General features: G+C 32.8%; 1 protein-coding gene across 1 annotated transcript in view; it reads left to right on the top strand.

Moving 5' to 3' along the window:
- The window catches only part of LOC105462591 (adenylate cyclase type 5-like), a 173,543-nt gene that overhangs the window by 136,101 nt on the left and 12,216 nt on the right, over positions 1-25,226 (top strand). Inside the window, exon 7 of the mRNA XM_011709296.1 lies at positions 19,880-20,029. Within this exon, the coding sequence (XP_011707598.1) occupies positions 19,880-20,029 (150 nt within the window). The remainder of the gene's footprint in view (positions 1-19,879; positions 20,030-25,226) is intronic.

Here is a 25,226-nt window from a genome sequence, read left to right as displayed (position 1 = left end):
AATTTTTATCTTATAGAGGTTTTCGAATTGAAGAGATTTGAGTTATCAAGGTTCCACTGTATTTAGAAATTTAGATGTATTATTTTACCTCTGCAAATCGAATTTAAAGTAGCCAGACCTCTACAAGTCGAAGTTCACCTCTATAATATCGAACTTCTATTGTCGCTACCTCTATAATTTAAAGTTGTATGTGTAACCATGCGTTACAGCCTGGTATTTTGTTTTATAATTACATTTATTACATGTATGCAATAAATAATCACTGTCAAATATTGATTTTCTTTTCTTTAAAAGCCATTATAATTGGAAAATTATAAACTCTTGTACAAAGCCCGCGTGAGTCGAATTTTTGTATATTAAATGTTCCTCTTTTACTCGAGTTTCGGTAAGTCGAAAACTCGATAATTCGAAGTATTTTTCTGTTTCTTTGAAAGTCGAGTTTCGACTATATAAGAAAAAATTTTTTAGGAAATGTAACAAGAAATGTAATAAAATTATTTTTTTTAAATAAAAACGCATATTTCCTTCTTTAGGGATTGTTATCAATGTTGCGAGTGTATAAATTAATGTTATGTAATTTCTTACAAAGAAAGCCATACGTAAATTACTTAAAGAAACAGTCACACCCTTTTTGGACGGATACTACGCAGAAGAACTCTAGTAATGCAAACGCCTTGGTTACGTGTATAACCCACGTAAACCGCAATGGATGCGGCATTAAATTCTTATTGCCGTGAATTATTCGTCTTCTTTTTCTTCCTTTTTTTCGCTTTGTGTCTTTTGACATGTTGAGATGTTCATCAACTTTCAATTAACCTAATGGAAAAGGGATTACATGTATTATTGCGACGACGACGTCATGTTAAATCAAATTCAATTAAATCGCAATCAGATATAAACTCATCAAAAAGTTACAATAAATGAAATTTTTAGAAACGTAATGAAGAATAAAAATACGGAGTTATTATCGTATAAATTCTAAAGATTGTATTTTAATAAAATATTAAAGGAAATTGTCCTGCTAGAAATGCATGCAGTTTTCGTAGAAACTTATCCAGTTTACTGTTTATTACTATATTCTCGTTAGTTGCAACAACTGCGTCGGAAATGGACAAGCACTTGATAGAGTTTCATTCACAAAATACGAAATATTACTAGGACAAAACATTTCACAAGCGGCTTGCTTGTTAATCAATTGAAGTCCATTTATTGTCTCGTTTATATTTAGTAAGTGAGTTCAGATTTTGCGCATCTTTTGTATGCAATAATTGCAAACAAAGCGTTACATTTTGATTGAAATTCCAAGTAGTTTTACTTCTCAATTACTAAACAGAAGTTAACATATAACTGTTTAGTAACTGTTCGAAAAATGCATGAAATAACTACCAGAGTGTAATAGAATTATTATAAAAGTCTCGTAAAACTCATGAATATTATAATGATTTAATCTAGCATGGAGAGTTCTCTCGCAACTTTTATATCGGTAATTCTCCAGAGTAGTTTCACTTGCTGCAGAGATTGAGACGCAATTCACACCTGCGCATCTTATCAAAAGCACATTTTTCCTCTTTAACGTGAACGTGTTGTATTAATTTTAATTAAAGCTGAAACCGCGTCTCCTCATCTCCCTGTCAACTCTATAAACATTTTTACAGCTAAGCTTACAACTTAGGTTTTGTTATTTATATAATAATTATTTTCCGGCGTCGCAATACAATTATATTTAATTAAGTACATAAACATTTTCGTATTTTCATTTGACTCACGATTCTTCGATTTTGCAACTTCGTTTGCATTTTTCTTTTTTATTTTTATTTTTTTCTATTTCCTTTATTGAATTGTATTGGTTGCATATATTGTGATGTAAGTTTAAATTTTGTTATGATTTTTGTAATTTTGCTCTGTGCGCTTAAGAGGATCCTATCCTAAAATGCGAAATGAATGGCGATATCTAACTATTAATTTGTAAACATTAACGAGCCGTTTTCTTGTATCAAGGTATTGAACTTGTCTACATATCTACCTCGTAGAACATCGAAATTATGTCGGTTTTAAATCTTGAAAGAAAAAAATTACACGGAAATATACAGTGGTGGACAAAAGCTAAAGTCCCGTGTATATGAGTATTGCAGTAACTTTAATATTAGATCGTTTTTTGTGATGTCGGTCACTGAATTACTCTGCGCAGCTTTATCTCGCCACTTTAAATGACGTAGGACTTCTTTCGTTTGTTTCACTTTTCTTGCATTGTTCATTAATAATCTATTTTGTTCGGAATTTCAAGCTTACGAAAGTAAGCTTAAAATATATATTTTACAAATTACTAAAAATTTGTTGATTTTGCTCTTTCTGTACATGTTTTGTTCCTTCTAACTTGTCTTTTAATTTTAATTACTTTATACATAAGATGAATGGAAGTAATAGAAGAAAATTCGTTGATGTTAGACAGATGATAATTAAGGATAAAAAAAAATGGCCTAGGATTTAACGAAATTTCCATGATGGGATCGAAGAAAATTTATGACAACTACGACGAATACGGTATTGTAATGATTTAGTAAAATGTGGCAAATCAAGAAAAACATCGACGAGAGATGACAAGATATATGATAATTCGAGAAGTAAAAAAGAATTCCGCCATATCAGTTCGAGCCATCAAAGAAAATTTAAATTTTGTTTACAAAAGAACAGTAAGAATTAAGCTGAGAAGATTAAGAAAATAGATTTAAAAAATTACATAGCAAGAAAAAACCTTTTATTAAGGCTAAAAATAAAAAAATGTCTACTATTTGCTAAACAGGCATATTACTAACAAGTAGGTAAACCTCGAGGAACGTCAGACGCAAATTTTTCTCAAATGTTTTACAAATGTTTCTTATGCAAAAATATGAAAGAATCTGTCATTAGTTTTAACTCAAATTTATTTTTTCAATTAAAACAAAATTTTTTTATTTTAGGTACGTAAATACATAATTTTATACATATTTAAAGCTGTATTTTTTACAAAAATAAATTTACACCCAATTTTTTGTTACTTTTTTATATTTTTTACAGATTTTTGAGTGTAGATTTATTTTTGTAAGAAATGCAACTTTAAATATGTGTAAATATCGTGTATTTACGTAAAATAAAAAATTTTTTTTTAATTGAAAAAATAAATTTGAGCTAAAGCTAATGACAGATCCTTTCATATTTTGACATAAGAAACATCTGTAAAAAATTTGAGAAAAATCGGCGTCTGACGTTCCCCGAAGTTTACTTGTAAGCCCTTATCATTTTGAGAACGTATTGTATGGTTTCACGAATATATATATATATATATATATACATACAATACATATATGTATATAAATTTGAGCTGTCGAACAAAAAAGAAAAGTCAAAGCTTACTGTTTAGCAAATAGTAGACGTTTTTTTTTATTTTTACTGATATACTCATATACACGCGGGTACCAACTTTAAATTTTCTTTTGTCCGCCACTGTAAATGCAAGTTCCATCATTCCGCGATTGCGCGTTTGTTCTAAGAGAGAAACGCATTATATTTAACGTCTTGCTATTGCGAAAGCATTTGCAAACTTTGAGCGCGAAGTTGATACGCAATACGCGCGGATGAAGTGTCTCCGCGTTTCTGCTAATAGCGCGGAAATGTATTCCGCGTGTTGCGTTAATTGGCACGTGTATTGCGCCGCAGTGGCGCTCCAGCGGAAGTTACGGACGGATACAAAGAGGATTCCCGTCGCGCGGCTTGATCCTCTTGGGAATTAATCGCGTTCCTATGCAAGCCGCCACGATATTGTATCCAATCGAAGCCAATTAACGCGCCATTTTTACGCATCGCCGAATTAACGCGTTATCGTGCTGCTATACAAGGTGTCTCGTACTCAAATGATACAGCGCTTGTGGGCAATGTGGACCAAACTGAACAAAAAAGCCCTCTACCATTTTGCGATCTTCGCAATAGTTATCGAGATAATAATAATTTAAAAAAAAGAAAAAATTTTACATAATGGCCAAATTTTTGCTTCACTATGATTCTATTGATCATTTTAATAACTTTAAGTCTGTTTTACGAAGCTTAAAGTTATTTGGAAAGATGGCATTAAACTTTTGCTGCATATAATTTTGAATAATTTAAACGATTTATTAAAAAAATATTTTTCTGGTTTGGAATAAAATATTTTTGTCTCTATGTCTAATCAAATACTTGGCAATTTGTATGATCTCATATTTGGACAACTTTTATTTGTTAAAATAATATTTTTGGTTTAGATGTACCTAATGTACGATATACTTGTATATACTTGGCGTAAATTTTTTTTTAATGATTAGTATCTCGATAACTATTGCGAAGATCGCAAAATGGCAGAGGACTTTTTTGTTTAGTTTAGTCCACACTGCCTCCTCACAAGTGCTGTACCATTGAGTACGAGACACCCTGTATAATAAATCAAATCCGAAGGATCGCGTTATATTCATCGGCGACTTCTTGGCGAATTGGTAAATTTTTTTTCTTGTCTCTCTCTCTCTCTCTCTCTCTAAGCAAGACAGCTCAAGACAAGATTGGCAACTTTTAATGAGACGAGACGTGTCAGATAAGAGGCTTTAGCAACGTCCCCTAGTTTACTAGATTCGATTTGCACCAAGTTTATTGTGGCGATGAGAGACTATATAGCGTTTCAAGTTAACAGCTTTCCTACATAGTTACAGTCTGTGTGTCAAGTGATAAAGTAAAGCTACGGTGACTAATGATGTAGATAAGGGCGGGACTAATGTAATTTGTGTAACGAATATAATTTGGAGTTTGTTAAGAGTAACGAGTAATTTTACAAATAATATAGAGACGCGCTGCAGGGCTGCTATATGGGCAAAGATCGATAAAACGACCGTTTCGATAACAGGATATTTGTTAATGTCCGCGAGTACGTTCAGTACAAGTATACTCCTTTAATTACGACACAATCCCGTAATAGGAAATCCGATCGCTGTGGTCCGAGATCAGGTTTCCTCGTAAAATCTGTCCGCTGATTTCAAGGAAACGAAAGCAGCGCAGAGAACACAAAAGCTGGACAGAACGGTCAGTCGACATTGAGATAACGCCGGGCTTTTATGAGGAAGAAATACAACGTGAGATTATTTTCTCACGAGACCGGACAGAGATCAATTACAAAATGTCGATAGACTCTTAATATAATTAAGATATAATAAAACTTTATTGTACCTTAATTATATTAAGAGCTCTTTCGACATTTTGAATTTCTACAAAAATGATTTGATTGACAAGAAGTTCTGGTTTAGATTTGTTCTGGGTTAGATTTAACGAAAAAGAAAAAATTAAGCATATTCGTTTCGTGAATCCTACAAAAGTTCTGATTCGTCAATTTTACAAACAGACATACTAGTCGATTCAGATTTCCAGTTAATGCAACCAGATTCTTTTTTCAATGTGAAATCGTTGCTATTTTTTTTAGGCTTGACAATGCAAGATTTCCGTAAACCAATAATTCAGGTTATTAACTAATGAATTATTGATTTACGGAAATCTGCTTAATTCTTTTTTTCTTGTTAAATCTACCAGAATTTCTTATCAATCGAATCATTTTTCTTGTTAAATATATTAGAATTTTCTTGTTGATCGGACAATTCTTTCATGTGTTGTGTGACCGAATCTCTCATATTAATATATTTTAGCACATATTATAATTTCCAGAAAATATAAAGTTCTGAATTAATTTTAGTGCAGAACTAAAAACTATACTATCAAAATACATCTTTCAGTTTTATTCTCATCTTGGATTCCACTTTTAGAAATGGTAAAAATCTCATGATGCTGCGATTTTTATTCTATTCTGTGGTGATTCTTAAATACGAGAAGTAAATTCGTCGATCACGTCGATCTCGTGGCGACGCAGCGTAGGTACTGCTTGCGGGGAACGTTTATTGAATATAGCCAGAAATTTTGTAGATCCAACTAGAAAATGTTAATCAAATTCGTACAGTAAAGTCTATCAAATGTACTTCTGGTGATGAAATATCGAAACCTCTTATTATATAATCAGAAATTCTGTTTTTACCAAAATTCAATCATATATACATCTTGGTACAAATCATAAATCATTTTTCTCAATGCACGATTGACAATTGAAACTAATTGTAAGCCGAAATAATGATTAAAAATGACTAAATAATGATTAATATTAGTATAAATTCTAATATGAATTACGACGGTAATCAGCAAGTATCAACGCGCCGAGCGTTGAATTTATGATAAGGAGGCTCCAATAAACCCAAGCATTACACAAACTCCGCACGCGCCGGCGTTTCCGTCTTCCCTGCGGCATCCTCGGGGTAGAGCATAATTGTTTACCTTCGACGAGGAACCTAAGGTAATCCTAACGAATCACATAACGAGCGCACACGACGGGCGCACGTACATATATATTCATTTCAGGATGCGAAACGTGAGCCCCTGAGCTCGAGCGCGATAGTTCCGCGGCGAATCACGTGCACGGGACGCGCAAATCGACCGCGGCAATGCATCTCTCTTCCTCTCTCTCTCTCTCTCTCTCTCTCTCTCTCTCCCTCTCTCTCTCTCTCAGAGTATATAGAGGTAAGTTCTCGCGAGGTCGGAAAAACGGAAGTCGCGTGGGTGCCTCGACTACACGGCGAACGCGAAGGAGGGGAAAAAAGGCGAATCGATATCTCCCGCACGCTCGGAGTGCTCTTCGACTCTCGTGTCTCGGGTCGACCCCCTTGTCGATGCGGCTACCAACCTCGCGACGACGAGGAGGATGACGACGACGACGTCGACGACGGCTCTAATGACGCGAACGGACGGAAAACCTCGCGAGGCCGGCTGCAGCCATCTGTTTAATTGCCGCTCTCGGCGAGACACGGCGAAAATTAGGGAGGACTTAATTGCACGCGAGTTATCATTTTTCAACGCGGGAGCCACGAGTTTGAAAAATGGTGCCTTTTCACGCGAGCCGCGCTTTCAACGCGGCTATATGTATACGTTTGTTCCGCGCCGTCCCGAAAGTTCCCATTTATTTTCACATCACGCACGAATCCTGACGGCAGAACCGGCGGACACGCGGCCGGTTGAAAGGTGTAGACTTGTGCAAACGGAGATTTTTCGGCCTCAATTCAGGGAAGTTGCATTGAATCTCGACTCCAAAACGTCTCTCGTACGACTCTCGACGTATGTAAATAATAAAAATTGAACGAGACGTGACGGCGTAGAGCGAAAGAGAGCCACGTAATAATCTTCTCATATTAGAGAATGTAGTCCGGGTAGTATCAAGATTCTATAAATTCTTCTATTTCCGGTGAATACGATGAACGATATATTAAAGCTGCAAATGCAGTGCGAAAGGCGTCAATGTGCACGGTGACGTGAAAGAGACGCGATTTTTCGTCTCAAAAGCTACATTTTATCGACATACATGCATCGACTACGTTGCCATGAAGACGGCAACATGTCCGCCTGCATCAGATTCATCGATAACCCTGATGGATCACTCGCCGTAAAAATGCCTACGTCGAAAATGTGTTTCGTTATGAAACAAACTTGCACCATGGCGATAAGGAAAATTTAAGCGCTATAAAAAAATTGACGTATTCCGCCGACAATTTTGTTTAAGTCAAACAGGAATACATCGAGAGAAAAATATAGTTGGAATAACCATAATTTAACTATAATTTATAATAAATTTCGGGAACAACTATAAAATTATAATTAATTTAACTATGCAAATTATAGCTGCTTTAACAATGCATTATGATTATGCATTTACGATGGATATCATTATTTTTTGTTTACTTATTTTTTAGTTATTATTACAATATAAATAGTAAGCAAATGTTAAAAAAATAGTTATACTAATTATATACTCTTATATACTTACTTACACCTATACTAGTTATACTTACTACCTAATACTTATATTATAGTTATACTTTTGACTCATACATATCTTGATATTTTATATATCAATATTTGAAATTATTATAGTTTATAGTACAATTTTTTTATATTTGATAGGTTATTATTCATATAAGGTTGTTACTAACATTATAGTAATAATAACTATAAAAATAGTGGCCCTAACCATAATTTTTTCACCATTCAATTATAGTCAACATATACAAAATATTTTTCTCTCAGTATAGTTATATAATAATAAATTATTTACTTATTATGTATATAATTATTTCACGTCTAATATCTCTCACGCCAGATTGTAAATAATAAGACTCTTTTCTTCAGTAAATTTTTAAGTTACTTTAAAGCAATATTTTCTATTAAAAATCATTCCTAATAAAATTTTAATTTACAGCAATTTCAATTTTTAATGAAGGTATGAAAGAGATTGCAAATTGCAGAAACTTTTGTGCGTGGGACAATGAAAAATCTGATGTTGCAGTTATTTGTCATGTGTGACTTATTGTTGATTATACGAAGCAATTCTTTCAACGGGTGCTGAACAAAACGACAAGCTTTTAAATCTACCGGAAACAGTTGTAAAAAAAATTTTAACGGGCTGTTGCGAGCAAACATAAATTTCCGCACCACATTCTATCGCCTCGCAACAAAAACAAGTTGAGAGAGTGTAAAGTACATTTATGGTAAAGCAAATATGCGTATATAGGCAGTATATTTTTTGTTGAATTAATGCAAACTACATAAAACATAAAAACCAATTTTTTCTGTAATTTATTTAAATTTTATTTAAAAAGTATTATATGTATGTACATTCATATATATATTTCATTAAATATACCTTGTTTTATTCTCTATTTATATTTATTAAAAAATTATTTATTAAGTTGCAAATGTTGAATAAAAAGTACTACGACAGTGTTAAATATTTCCAACAAATTACATTTCATGATTTTTCGAGATATTTTTATCTCGGAACGTAAAAGTGGAGTGGCAACGCGAGGAGAGCGAATATCTTTCAGTAGTAAAGGTGCGAATATGCACAGCCAAGAGCTACGCTCAGGCTCGAGTAGTAGAAATCTGAATACGAAGCGACAGGTCGCTGCAGTTTGTGCGTTTCTCGTTTCCCTCTCGTAAGTTCGCATTTGACTTTTCGGCCGATAGCGAAGAAGTCCTTCGTAGAAAGTCTTTTTTTTCTTCTTGGATACTTTGAATTTATTTGAATTGTCAATTAGAAAGAGTCGCGGATTGAAGCAATTTTTTACTTCAATCCAGAACCAGAAAACAATTTGAATGATACATCAATTCTGTGCTTAATTATTAAACGGGGTTAATTGTATAATAAAATGAATTAATAAAATGAAAATATATTATTAAAAAATAATATAAAAATATAAAATTATATAAAATTGTATTATAATAAAAATGTATTACAGAATTTTATATACCTACATATATATATTTTTCTACAATATAATTCTGATATGATATAATTATTTTGCACATATTTTTAATAAAACTGTTAATAAAATTTTGTATGTATTTACCATTGATTTATTTTATATATAAAAATTTGATTTTGATTTTTATCTTTGCTTAAAAATATCACAGACTTTTATATGTAATTTCTCATTCAAGTTACAAGTGGAAACATTAAGAACAAAGCATTTATTAATTATCAGTTTTAGAAAACATTAAGAACATTAAGAACAAAAACATTAAACATTAAGAACAAAGGATTTATTAATTATCAGCACGATGACTTCTACAAATGTTGTGAAATCATGATAAAGTTGTAGATTTTCATGAAAAGCTGTAAATTTATAATGTGATAAGAAAGATAGAGAAGCGTGGAAAGAGAGATGAAAACCCATCGTGCGGCGAGCACAAATCAGAAAATTCAATTGGCGTTTGAAGTCAAGAGGATTCCGTCGTTCGAGCAGAAACAGAAAATATGATTGAACAAGAGTACTCCATGAAAACTGTAAGGAGAGTTACACATATATTCGACCGGAAAAATATTGTTTCCCTTATATTCACCTCATCCGCTTGCGAATTCTATTCAACTCGTAATTGGATACAATCCGCCGCAATACTTATGGTAGAGTCCCGATAGTTTTAGCAAATGTTTTCTAAAGTTATACGCTAGATACATATAAATGCTCCATTATATCGAAGATACTCGGAGCAACCATCGACGAAAAAAACAAGATACCATTTCTTTTTAAATTTATTAATCACTTACTTTATTATTTTCTACGTTAAATTTAGATGTCTTGGAGTGGAAAACGTAAACAAGAAAATATGTAATAAATGTTCTTGAAATAAAAAATTCTCATATTTTTGTAATGTCAGTTAATTCACGAAGGGAATAATTTATATAGATGCTTTGTGTCATGTCGTTTTATAACTTGCAGATTATTAAGGATTGTTAACATGATTACTATATTAAGATTATTATGTAATGCATTTTGATAAATGAATATATATTTTTGCAATCTTTTAAAAATTTAATTACTTACATTATTAATTGCTACGTTAAATTTGTATGTCTTGGAGTAGAAAAAGTAAACAAGAAAATAGATGCTTTGTCACGTCGTTTTATAACTTGCAAATTATTGAAGATTATTAACATAATTACTATATTAAGATTATTATATGTTATTATATTAAGATTATTATATAATTATTATTGTATAAAATATTTTGATAAATAAATATATATTTTCGCAATCTTTTAAAAATTTAATTACTTACATTATTAATTACTACATTAAATTTGTACATCTTGGAGTAGAAAAAGTAAACAAGAAAATAGATGCTTTGTCACGTCGTTTTATAACTTGCAAATTATTGAAGATTATTAACATAATTACTATATTAAGATTATTATATGTTATTATATTAAGATTATTATATAATTATTATTGTATAAAATATTTTGATAAATAAATATATATTTTCGCAATCTTTTAAAAATTTAATTACTTACATTATTAATTACTACATTAAATTTGTTCATCTTGGAGTAGAAAAAGTAAACAAGAAAATAGTAAATGTTTTTAAAATAAAAGATTTTTATATTTTTATAATTCTATTTATATGTCATAACTATATCGTTATGTCTGCAACACATGCTAAACTTTTTTCTCTTCCCTCCCCTTATCTTTTTGATACTTTCGCTTGTTTGTTTGCGATCGACAATATCGGCATGCACTTCTACCTCTGCCCGGGTTCATCGAGTAATATGCAATTCCCTTATAGAGGCCGTTACGCGAGCCCCGTGAAAGCGTTTCTTGGTGCAGTTTGCAAAGCAGCCGGCTGATTATGTGCCGTGAAAGGCATTTCTTTTGCCCGGCGCGCTTTTTAAATCCCCCTTGCGAAACTCGACCTCCATTTACGGCGGACAAATCAGCCAAGGCGATGTTTCTTTTTATCGCGGCTATCCACATACTTTTGTTGGGAATATATGCGGGGCCGGCGGTGCTCGTTTTCCTGAACGTGCAATATTCACCAAGGTCTTGTAGAATTCTCCTTTAAATTTGCAATAATCCGACCTGAGGATAACGCAGAGGAGAGCGAATCTCTCGAGAGACCGATGTAACTTTCTAAATAATTAAGTTCGGAACCGCATCTTCGTACATACTCTGACTTGACGGAATTCTAATTGACAGGAAGTAAAGCATCGTGGCCGAAAGTTAGCGACTCTCTCTCTCTCTTTCTCTCTCTCTCTCTCTCTCTCGCTCCCTTTTCTCTCTCTAGGCCAGAGTTTTGTATAATACAGCACTACATTTAAACAAATAATACAGAAATAGACGAGAATGTATAATATTTTCAATCTATATTCTCACGTTTCGACGCACAATGAAATAGAAAAGGAAATTTCTTTACAATTTTTGCACAAATTTTATTAATAATATGTGTACTTCCCCACAAAAGTATGAGTGTACTTTAAATGAAAATTAAAGAGAATAAGGAGATTAAATGTAATGTTTCATTTATTAAGCTGATCTTATCAATGTAGTACTTTCGGAAAAGAATATCCTAATGAAAATTAAAGATGATGAAGATATTAAACACGGTCTTCTTAAAAAATAAGAAGATTTTAAGAAGATTTAAAGAATAAGAATTTTTAAGACCGCATTTAATATCTTTATCATCTTTAATTTTCATTGGAATATTCTTTTCCGGAAGTACCATATTGAAAAGATCGGCTTGATAAAAGAAATATCACATTTAATCTCTTTAGCCTCTTTAATTTTCATTCCATCAAGATTTTCGAAAAGATTCCACAGGAAACGTTATCCCTCGCCGAATTTCTATGCCACTTGTATAATTTTGCTCTTCACTTTGCTCTTGAATACTTCCATATAATATCACGTATATAGACAGTATTTCTAGAGACACAACTGAAGTGTCTATTAACATTTCCTTTCGCATGAAAATTGCTATGGTTTTATCGGACCACGAGATGGAACACCGCCGTAAAGCTCTGCACAATCCCGCCGAAAAAATGTATAGCTCGTAAAAAGGAGCGGTTTCGAGGGATCGCCGCGACGGCGATCCTACAGGTGGTTGCGAATAAATCCGCCCAAGATTACAAATAAGTTATATGGCCACCTGAAGCAATTCCACGCTCCCAGGATCCCCGATGATCCCTTCTGAAGATTCACGTTGGACAGGAGGTCGGCCGACCCCTTCGCAGATAGTCGCCGTCTATACATATATGAAGATAGATCAAAGAGCCGCGCGCAGGCTGTATACAAGCCACCGTACAAGGTGTCCCGATAATAACCCATCAGAACTCGGGTTTCATTAGACGTGGGAAGACCATGCACCAATGTGTAGGGTTGTGCGTGCGTGTGTGTGTGTGTGTGTGTGTGTGTGTGTAATTGTATGCGCTACACAACCTCTTCGAAACTCGGCAAACTCAAACGAGCAGTCCCTTTGATATACGAACGGCGCCCTTCGCCACGAAATTTTCCTATTTCGCTATAAGGACGCACGAGAAATTTCGCGCTGTCGCGCCGTTTTCGGTGGTAAATCGCGGTGGTTTGACTTCGGCTGTTAACCGCGTAATCATGCTACGGGAGTACCGCACAGCTAATGTATAATGTTAATACCTTTGAGTGTTGCGCTTCATTATGTCTCCCGACGCCGCCGTCGCGTCTTGCATTAACCCTTAAACCCGATAAACGGTAATTGTTGCGAAAAGCTTCGCGTGTAAAATGAAACTGTGTGTAGGGTTTAATGTTATTTAGATGTCTGGAAATATGAAGTAAGGATAAGAAATTTTACAAAAACGTTTACGTATTTAATGCGGTGTCTACGATGAGACTTTTATGATTTGAGATTTAAGAAAATTGACCAATCATAGTCGGTTATTCATTCAACGTGAAAAGAACAATCGATTGCGACTGACCAATTTTCTTAAATCTCAAATCTTAACAATTTAGATACATGTAGGCTCACTAGAATATATCAAGCATATTTTAAGTAGAGGCCAAGATATGCGAGCCAACACAGGATAACGGTGTGACGTGATGTAATAATTTCTTTTTACAATATCCAATCACATGCAAACTGCGCGCCGCATATTCGTCGGTCTTGAAACGCAGTTTATTACATGAGGCCGAAATAACTTGTAACAAATTAAATCGATTAACAATTTAATCTTTTTGATGCTATACGCATCTATAATAATTTCCTCCCTCCCCCCCGAATCTGTAGAATTATTTATTGAGAAAAAAATCACCTCAGCTCTCAGCCAGGAATCAAACCCGGATCTCTACGTTTGCCGAACGGGCGTCCTACCTTTACCACCGAGGTATAAAAAATTAAATTAAACTTAAATTAAACTTAAATGAGATTTAAATCTTCAGTCTCATTGTGGACGCCGCTTAATATAAGCATAATTTTACTAAAAAGGAAAAGAAAACACATTTTTCAATCTATGCCAATTTCTTAACTCAGCAAACGCAAATTATAACCGCAATGTTACAGCAATATTATTGTAACATTTCTGCAATATAGAATGTTGGAATGTTACATTACAGCAACATTGCAGTTATAATCTGTGTTTGCTGGGTTATTGGAACTGAAAAATTAGTTGACTATTTCCACACGACAAAAATGCCTTATGATACGCAATTGCCTTTAACGTTATCCAAACCATTATGGTAGCATTAACGTAAATTGATTAACTTTGAATCAACAACTTTGAATTAAAATAAGAAGTTTTTTTGTAATTTTATCATTCTCCACGTTACGCGCTAAATTCTATGGCAAACAAAGAGCAACCACTTAGCCGAGGGGCAACACTTTTAAGATCTTAAGATCTTTTAAGATCATTTACTAAAAAACCGACCAAACTCGAGACAGAGATGTTATGGGCGCGCCAACCTAAAAACGCTTCGATAACAAGTTTCTTTAGGGGGGAAGAGGGGAAGCTAAATACCGAGCGAGACGAGGAGGTCCCATGTACGCCGCAATGAATATTGAATTACGCGAGCTTATTTAAATATTGACTGATACGTGGTTCGCCAGTGGCGACCGGAAGCGAGGTCTCACGTCGTCGTGACCGTTTCTTTCGATTCCTCCGAAGCTCTCGGCCATCGATTTTCGTCGTCGCAAAGCCGCCGCCCTCTTAAATATCCATCTCGCCACCACGGCGTGAAAAAGAAAGTGAGGGTCGCCGCTAATCCTCTTCCATTTCACATTGTGCTTATTGGATCGTGTAACGAGAGCGCGTTAGGGCTCGGAGTCTAAAAATAAGGGCGATGTCAATCGGTAGCTGAACCCCCGCGAGAGATGTTTATCGTGAGTGAAACACTTGTCCCTCTTCCTATTCGAACTTCCTGCACTTTGAGTTGATAATCAATCTCGCGCGATTCTTTAAATGTAAGACAGGGAAGAAAAGAAAGAGAGAGAGAGAGAGAAATATAAGATTAATGGAACTACAACGATTTAACTAAATGTTTGCATAACTGATTTTAAAGTGACAAATAATTTTGAATTTAAAGATTACCACATGCCTTGGTAATCGAATAAGTAAGACACCTGCCCGGAGAGTAGGGAGGTCCAGGTTCGAATTCTGAGTTGAGGTAATATTTTTTGCAATAAGTTATTTCACATAGGATTTAGGTAATATATTAGATTCCCAAAACACATTATTTAAAAATGTTTTGAAACTTTCACCTCAAGTAATTTAGATATTAATGCATATGCCTGTAAAATATGAACTCGATTTACCGTCCCGTTTCTGATATATAATTGCTCCAACATCGCAGATTTTATACTCTTATAGTATAGCCATTAATTCTGTTGTGATGTGACACGAATTTTTATATAGCATCGAAACCGCATTCAAGAAGTTAATGATCTTAAAGGGGGAGCCTGATTTAGCACGCTGAAAAATTAGGTGACTCTTTTGGAATTTTTTTTTAGGAAACTATTCAACCAATCCTTTTGAACTTTATAGGGTAATTTCTTGTACTATTGAACTAACAAAAAAAAATTTTTTGCCAGAAAAAAATTATTTATTGTGCAAGTAATAATAACATTTTTATTCGGAGGTAATGGTGTTTGGTGGCATGCAAAATAACTCAAAAACTATTCATCCGATTAACTTGGGCCTTTGCACACATCTGCACAAATATTTCCCTAACAACTTAAACCATAGTTTATAATAATATTATTTAATTAAATAATTTTTATTGCATAATAAACACGAAAAATTTGTTGTCAAAGTCGCTACCTTCTTTTTCCAAGTGCGCGATTTTTACAATTTTGCATTATTTTTTAAAAAATAAGTTCAGTTAATGTATAAACTCTTAATAAACAATAATCTTTTTGGATTTTTCATTTCAGACAAATACAATAAGCGATCTTGTGCCCGTTGAAAATGCGACATTGCCACGATCTTATTTACTACGTGATATACGTAGGTTTTCTTTTTTTTCTTAATTTAATTTATATTTATTATGTTTACTATTGTAAATGTATAAAATGCTTTTTTTTTTTATTTTTGGATTTTACATATAACGATATATTTGGTTTAAATTTAAAGATATGTTTAAGTCTGTTGTTAACTCGCATAGTTGGGGTCTAACTATACCTTAAACAGATGCTATACGAGCATCGATTTATTGGATTGCCTTTGGCAATTTAATTGTGATATTACGGTACCACTCGGTTTTTGAGCTACGCTGAAAGTCCGACGATTTGCGGTGCGCGGTTTATTTAAACCGAAAAATCGTAAGATTCACACTTGATAATATTATGGAGCACCGCAAAATCCGCTCTGACCGTTGTTGGCGATCTTTCCGATCTTCATTATTGTTTGTAACATTCCTGCACGGTCTAGTCTGATACTGTAATTAATTTTGAATTTTATGAACAAATCTCTCAACCACCCCCGTAGTTTATTTCTCCCTTAATCTCTTCCGTTTCGTAATACTTTAATGCATCAGATAAAAATTTTTAATGAAAACTAAATAACACGCGTGCGTATAATTCCTAGATTACGTTCCTAATAGACTGTGTGATTACAGGACCATAACGATCGTAATGGAGTTATTAAAAGATATTCGTTAGATTAATAAAAAAATCCGTTTTTACCTCCTGGTTTCGGGCCGCATATGCGCGAAATCCCAATCCGTTTCTCGCGAAATGTGCAGCAGAGTTTGCGTAAATTCAATTTCTGTGTCTACTATCGATTTGTACGAACATATTTATCTCACCGTCACTCGGGTCCTTTTGATAGACAATTCACGCTGCGTCTGGCAAAGTCTGCAAATGTCGCGAGTGCACGATACAAACGCGCAAACGTGCCGGGCCGGTACTCTGACACGTGGCATCGCAGCGGCGCGGCGGCTGCACGTGCGGTGCATTCGCGAGCGAATTTGCCACCGATAAAGTCGAACGAATTGGTGAGCAACGCTCTCGATGGCTTTATAAAGTCACTCACTCATACGCGCGGCGGCTCGTCGCATGCACAGGTTCGTCGATTGTGGGATTCGCGTCCATATGCATTTTTGTCGGCATCGACAGAGACCCGAGGGGCTAAATTGATTCTGATACGCAGAAAGGCAGAGTTTACACAATTGGTAAAATAAAAAAAAACTGTCACGCATGTAATATTTCGCCGGCCAGTTTAGCCCCAAACCAAATATTGTCGAATGTGACGCGGTGACAAGCGAATCTTGGTTAGCGATAAAAAAAAGTTCAGAATATTATTCGTCGAATTAATGCGTATCTGCCATGCCACGGGCCGTATTACTTTATCTGTGATTTACGTATATTGGTAATCAAATTTGATTGTGAAAGGGAAGAGAAGGGCAAATAGTGTCATTTTAAATTTCTCCCCTTTTCTGCGTCTATTTTGCCACTACTCGTTAATGGAAAGACAGGTTCTCAAGCATCTAATTAAAAGCTTCTGAAAAAGCAGTAAAAATCAAAAGCCAAATATAGCTAGCGTAGAAGTTTAAAATTTTGCATTTGTGAAATAGGTAAGTTAAAACCTAGATCTTTTTTTGATATTTGAAGTTATATTTTCTTAATTGCTGAATTGTTGAATGAGAATTAACCTATTCTATATCATACGATACCTTTTTGCTCTATTTTGATATAATTCCTATGCTTGCAGTATATTAATTTTATTTCTCTCAGTAAAGTTTTAAAGACAAAAGTAGCTCCTGGGGCAAATAATGACAATTTTTAGTTGGGTAAATAATGACAAAAAAGCTTTTTTAATATTTGAATATGATTTTTCTAATTCATTTGGGATATAATGAGATTAGTTACAAGGCAAGATCCTGATTAATGTGATTTTCAATAAGAAATATTACCAAATAGTGTTACTATTATTTATCAATAAATAAAAATTTACGTATGGCAGAGTATAGAAATAAATATAAATTACCTTATCTAATCAAAATGTCAAAAGAAAGATCGATTAGGAGTTAAGAATTATGTATTTTGTAATTGTCCCATAGGGTGTCACTATTTATCCATTATAGGGTGAGGCAAATAGTGACAAATGTATAGGTTTCAGTTTTTATGAAAATCTAGCCCATATATATGACTTATGGAAACTTTAATTAAATTTTATGTATATTTGAAAGTGGAAAGTATTCTTTTAGTGAAAAATCATATCTTGAAATTAGCTTGTAGGGGAGAGAGGAAAAAATTCGTCACTATTTCCCCCCTCCCCCCTCCTTCCTTTACGTTTTATGTGCCATAGCTTGTATATAACGGAGGAAGTGAAAGTTTAAGAGCATAATTTATCTATTTTTCAGCGACTGAAACTCTCGTGTCGTAATAAGTCGCGATATTATGTCGAATTAGCACTCGTAAATCTTGCCGTTTGAGATCTTCTATTATTTCCATTAACGCATTTTTTCCATATCCTTCAACGCTCGCGAGATACCCCTCATCATCCACCTTCTTCTTCGACTCTTTTCCTTTAATCTCCACCCTTCCACTTTGCTAATCCAGTATTAAACTTTCTCTTCCTCCTACGTTCCTTTCTATCCGATCCCCCGGCTTACAGCCACTGATCCGGCATTAAAACTCTTCTTAGCAGCCTCGTCCTCGATCCTCATCTTGTGACACTCGTAATCTACTCGTTCTTCCTCATCCTCGCTCGTGGGTGCGCATACGATTCTTTCGTTATAATCGAAAAATAATGACCCGTCTCTTTGTGGATATTTCTTCTGTTTTACGAAGACAAAATTACGAAACTTTTTAAAAAAAATGCATCCCAAAAGATATTCAAGATTATATCCCAAGATATTCGAAATAAAAAAATACTTTGTACTTTCACTTTATATTAAATTGCAAGAAAATATTTAATTCATTTCTTTTGTTTTTAATCTACGAGAGATAATTACTATTACCGAATTAATTAACGTGCATCCCAAAGTATTCGAAATTAAAAAAATACTTAGTACTTTTTAAATTGCAAAAAGATATTTAATTCAAAGTAATAAAATAATGATATAGGCTCAACGAAGTGACAAAATAAAAATAAATAAATGTGGGCTACGATCCAGAGTTGGGTATTTAAATGCTCTAAAATTAGTTAAAATACATTAAAATATAATCAGTAACACAGACGTTTCGACCTACATCAGGTCATTTTCAATGTTACAGTGCAAATTAAAAATTTAAACGGAACCGGTTAATATAAAAGATCTGTACATTGTTGAATGTTGTAACAATATCAAAAACGGAGATTCAAGCGTAGATCCTCGCAGATAATCGCAATGAACAGTCATCGTGAAGAAAAAGACGAAAATCTCCGTTTTTTTGTTACACTATTCAACAATGTACAGATCCTTTATATTAATCGATTCCGTTTAAATTTTTGATTTATACTATAACATTGAAAATGACCTGATGTAAGTCGAAACGTCTGTGTTATTGATTATATTGTAATGTACTTTAATTAATCTTATAGAGCATTAAATACTCAGCTCTAGGTCATAGCCCACATTTATTTACATTTAATTCATTTCTTTTGTCTTTAATCTCTACAAGAGATAATTACTATTACCGAATTAATATTAGAATTATGGAATTGTTCTCCTTAGAAACTTTTGTTAAGAAAAATATGTTCTCAAAGCCTTTTCTAAAAACAGATTAGTTAAATATTTCTGATCATTTTGAAAATACATAATATTGAAAAGCATTTCCACCTAAATGTATAATTTTTGAAACTAAAAATTAAATCAATGTAAAATTTCTGTATAATAATATTTCTTCTTCTATTTAATGTGACTAACATTAGATTTTAATTTTTGCAAAAGCATGTAAAAGAAATAATTAAGAAATAAATGTAATTTGAGATCTAAAACACTAGACAAATGCCAGTTGAGAATTCAGCTAACTCTAGTAGTTGACTGAGTCTAACTGCAAAACTTTATTTCTATTTTAGTTGCTGAGCTCGATCGTGGTAGTTGGCGGGACGAACGTAGCCGGCGCACTGACACATCACCCACGGGAATTGGCGCAAAGACAAGCATTTCTTGAAACCCGACAATGTGTCGAAGCACGCCTGACCACGCAGCGAGAGAATCAGCAACAGGTATGCCACTGCATTTGTAATAAATTCGTATTTGACTACGGTATTTCAACCCGATTGATATTGCTCAATATATATAATAAGAATAAAAGAATTTTAAAAATTGAACGTCAAAGCCGATGATATTACAAAATTTGAAATTAACTTTAATACTAAAAATTAATAAATATATATATTCAATGATAAAAACAATTGTAAAAATTATAGGTTCAAAAAATAAAAAGTTGAAACTAAATCTTTACACATTTATAAAGACATTACATTTCAAGAAAAAATTTGCAATTGAATTTTAGAAAACAATTAAGAAATCTCCGCGTGTATTGCAACAAGAAGATAAGTTTTAGCGATAATCCACGCATATATAATAAATAACTTGCCATATAAAGTTACTAAGGAATACATTAACCAATGAACAAAAAGAATTAATAATTAATAAATTTTATTTATTTTATAATAAAGAAATATAGAAAGGCAAAATAAAGAACGGAGAAAACTTCAGATCTCTAAAAAGTTGAAAAATAACTTAAAGGACAACGAAACTTAATTATTTATCAAAGAAGGAAAACGTAGAAAAGTAATACATAAAGTTTGATACTAAGAAATCTGATTTTTTCATATATTAGCTACGCTGGACTGCTTATATATAATTACAACACATGTGTAATGTACATTTGTTTGCCACTCAACATTTTACAGCAAACATTTTTTATCTTATATAAACTCTCTCATTTTATTAATACATAAAAAAGATAAAAATTTTACTAATTAAAATATTTAATGGCATATTTGTTCTCTTTATTAAAAATATATTTCTTTTTCAATAAAGTAAGATTTCAATAAAAAATGTAACTATGGATCTCTTTCTATTTCGATAAACTATTCTCGTATTTCTTTCATAAATGATGAAGATGAATGAAACGAAAGAAATACGACCAACTTAAATGACACAATTCTCTATTAACGGTACAGAAAACGGTTATATATGGATCGAGACATCACAATTGAGAAGATCTGTTTCCTTCGCAACAGGAGCAACGTCAGATCCAATAATCTTCTAATCAACATTGATAAAGCCATGTCATGGAAATAACGGTCATTATCATTGTCCCGCGGTTCATCAGTCTAACGGAATCTCGAGTAATTGACGCCTTTATCAATTATTAATGACGCCATCAATGTAAACCGCACGTTAATCCACAAAAGGGAGTTGTGTCCTATATCCAGAAATCACGAATATGGCCCGAATAGCTCAATCAGAAAAAGTACAAAAATTCTTAAGTAGGAAATTAAAACTAACAATAAGATAACCGGATTCAATATACTTCCATTAAGCTTTTTCTAATTTTTTACCGAGTCCTAAATAAGAAATTAGCGGTCACACTTAAAAGAAGGAACTTTTCTTCTATCTTAAATGATAATAAAAAAATATGAGTACCAGGAAAAACCGTGTAATATTAACTAATAATTGAGATCTTAAAACGCTAACAACGGCATAAAGCGGATTTTGGTGCTTCCATATAATATTAGTGTAAATCTTACAATTTTCGGTTCATTTAAACACCACGTATCCGCAAATCGCGTGCATCTCCGTAGTTCTGAACCAAGTAATATGTAATATTACAATTAAATTGCCAAAGGCAATCTAATAAATCGATGCTCAAATCAAGTCCTGTGAAATTCCCCTCAACTTCGCGATATCTAATAAATGCTAACTTGCATCTATACGAATCTGTAAAGAATTTAATGTGAAAAAATATCACCTCATGTTCTCAGCCAGGAAAAAAATATGAGATATTTTCACATATTTAATATTTATATAGGCGCAGTAAAGATTTTTTTTTAAAGTAGCATTTCGCCCACATGTATATCCGCCCGATGTATATGTTCTCTCTTTTTCATAATAAAATATTAAAAATATGGAAAATAAAGCAACATAACATTATTTTTATAAGTTTCTAAATTTATTGCATTCATATATTGCCATATAAAAAAAAATCTATTTTTCTCAAATATTTTTATTGAATAAAAACATAATCAAACATTTCTCTTTTTAATCTATTTCTAACAAATTTTAAAAAATTATAACTGAGGTTATCAAATCTAATGTTATGTTACTATTAGTGTTTTGTCGGTGTTTGTTGGAAAGTATAGATCAAGGCTGATTGTATTGACTTTACCGATTAAAGAGTTACCTACTTTATTTATTATAACTAAAACGTGCAGACAAAAATATAAACTAAATACAATTTGTAAAATATGAATACAAAGCTACAATAATACTAACTACAGAAATTGATAATCATGTTTTGGTAATTATACAAAGCAATTACCTGCCTACGAAATAATATATCGCGACTATGACGTTTTTACTTTTTTTTATTGATACGAACAAAATGAATTATATGATCTATTAAACGACGCAATCGAGTCGCACGGACTACCTGCACACCCTACTACTGCTACTCCTATCTATTAAATTTAATGTGTAATTATTTACAAATAACAAGTTCGCCATTTTGCGTATAGGTTCATATTGAATCCGATTACCTTTTAATTTCTGGATTGATTTCTAGGTAAACATTTTTGTACGTTTTCTGATTGAAAATTTGGGCCATATATATTCGTTTCTGGATATAGGATACAACTCCTCTTTGTGGATTTATGTGCGGTTTACATTGATTTTGAATTTGGATTCCAAGAAAAATTGTATACCCTTTTTACAAGGAAGAAATCTTTGTGCAAATCTCTTTGTTTTATGATGAATCTGACAATTTTGCACATTCTTGAAGGAGGAAATACCACCTAATATTAATAAATCACTTGATATTAATAAATATTAATATAAACAATTGTCATTAAATAATATTAATAATTATTAATATAAACGATTGTCATTAAATTATGAAATTTGATTCCTTTTTTTGTTGTACAGAGTGTCCCGTAAAAACCGTATCAACGCTTAAGGGTAGATTTCTGAGATCATTTTAAGACAAAAATTCTAATACCAAAATTTTGAGGCTATAATAGTTTTTGAATTATCAGTGTTTAAAGTTAACTAATCGTCTAAAATTGGCGCGTTCAGGTTTCGGCACAACGCAAAGTCCTAAAAACAAAAGCTGACTTATCGCCTCTTTTATTAATATCAATATAAAAATTACATATGTGAATATAAGATTATTTTTATTGATATTTCTGCAAACACATTGTACACAGCACAATAATTTTTTTTTTTTTATAATAACACTTTTTGTCTTTACATGATACATAAAGCGCAAACTGTCAGATGGCATTTCTTTCAAAAATCTGTTATTAATTGCGCATATTAAAGGCAAAATTGTAGTTATCAAACGATACATAATTAGCAAATGATACTTGCCAAGTATCATTAATACTTGTAGGGCAAGTATCATTTACTAATTGTGTATCGTTTGATAACTACAGTTTTGCCTTTAAGATATGCAAATGATAACAGATTTTTGAAAGCTATGTCATCTGACAATTTGCGCTTTATGTATCATGTAAAGACAAAAAGTGTTATTATAAAAAAGAAAATATTATTGCACAATGTTATTGCGCAATGTGTTTGCAGAAATATCAATAAAAATAATCTTATATTCATCATATGTTCTTATATCGATATTAATAAAAGGGATAAATGATCAGCTTTTGTTTTTATGACTTTGCGTTATACCATTCCTGAGCGTATCAACTTAAGACGATCTGATTAGTTAACTTTAAACACTTATATATTATTCAAATACTATTATAACCTCAAAATTTTTGTATTAGAATTTTTGTCTTAAAATGATCTCAGGAATCTACCCTTAAGTGTCTTTACGGGACCTTTGTACTACACTCTGTATATGCCACAATTTGTTGTGCGAGTTTAGTGAGTAAAATATTTTTAAATAAAATATTTTTTTAATTTTTATAAAATTCAAAACGTAAAAATTTCATATCACTGTTTTCCGTTAAATTGCGGAAAATTACCGTCTTGATTACTTCAGTTGAAACATTTTTGTAGAACGCAAATTAAATGAAAAACATTTGTGTACAAATCTGACGTAAATCTCACAGAATCTCTTTTGAACTTTGATTGAGGTTTTTTCTTCTCCGATATCACAATAACGACAGAATTTTGACTGGAAAATATTAAGTAAAGGTGATTTAAAAAATAATCATCAGGCAGCGAATTTTTCGAACGGATTTTTTAACGTCCTCAACAAACAAACTGAAAATCTACAAGAGCGCCAGATGGTGTAGTCAATCGCACAATATCCGGGCGCGAATTCAATCAAAACCGCGAGATTTGAGGATGAAAACACGCCATTGCAGATCTCAAGCTCGCGTATAATATCGTCATTGTCGCGGACGCGCGATTAGAAATCTCTTGCACAAAGAATTCAGGGTATGGCGATAACGAGCGATTTGAACTTCCATTCGGAGATCTGAAAGGATTCGCCGATGGAACATTTCACGAGCAATTGTCGTCAAGCGTATATAGATAAACGTATATATGTATATATATATATATAGAGAGAGAGAGAGAGAGAGAGAGAGAGAGAAAGAGAGAGGGAAAGTACTCAGAAAAATTATGTGTGTATTCCTTCATTTCTGCAGATTTCCCGATAAGTTTGCAATCAAGTTTGCCGTATAGCGAAAACTCGGACATCGATTTCATAGATAAACGCGCGACCTTCCATGGAGTTATATTCTTGCATTTGTCAAGTGTCAAATTAAAAATACATGTGATAGTATGTCATCAAATAAATTGTTTTAAATTAACATAGAGTACAGCGGGGTAATTTGAACAGTGGAGAAATTTGGATAATAGTAAGTATGCAAGAATTTCTAAAAAATAAGAGATTTTAAGATTACATTTCATTACACCAGACATTAAGCATTATAAAAAAAAGAATGCTCGATTGAATTGGAACAAAGAGCGCATGAAACAAGCCGTTACAGCTGTCATTAATGAGGTGATCTCGATTTTAGGAGCTGCACAACTATTTCGTGTTCAATGCAAAAAAGTACAATCTAAACAAAAACAAATATGGTAAAAAATAAATGAAGTTCCTAGAACTTCTATTATTGGGTATATCGCTGTGTTTATAGCATTTTAGAAATAGTTAAATATCTCGAAGCCAGAGGTTCTCTTATTTATTTCTGTTGAATTTTGTCTGAAAAGTGCAATTTAATA

The sequence above is a fragment of the Wasmannia auropunctata genome, unplaced genomic scaffold (assembly GCF_000956235.1).
Source record: "Wasmannia auropunctata unplaced genomic scaffold, wasmannia.A_1.0 LD336097.1, whole genome shotgun sequence".
Taxonomy (NCBI): domain Eukaryota; kingdom Metazoa; phylum Arthropoda; class Insecta; order Hymenoptera; family Formicidae; genus Wasmannia; species Wasmannia auropunctata.
The sequence above is the reverse complement of the archived record's forward strand: the minus strand, read 5'-3'. Positions and strand labels throughout refer to the sequence as shown.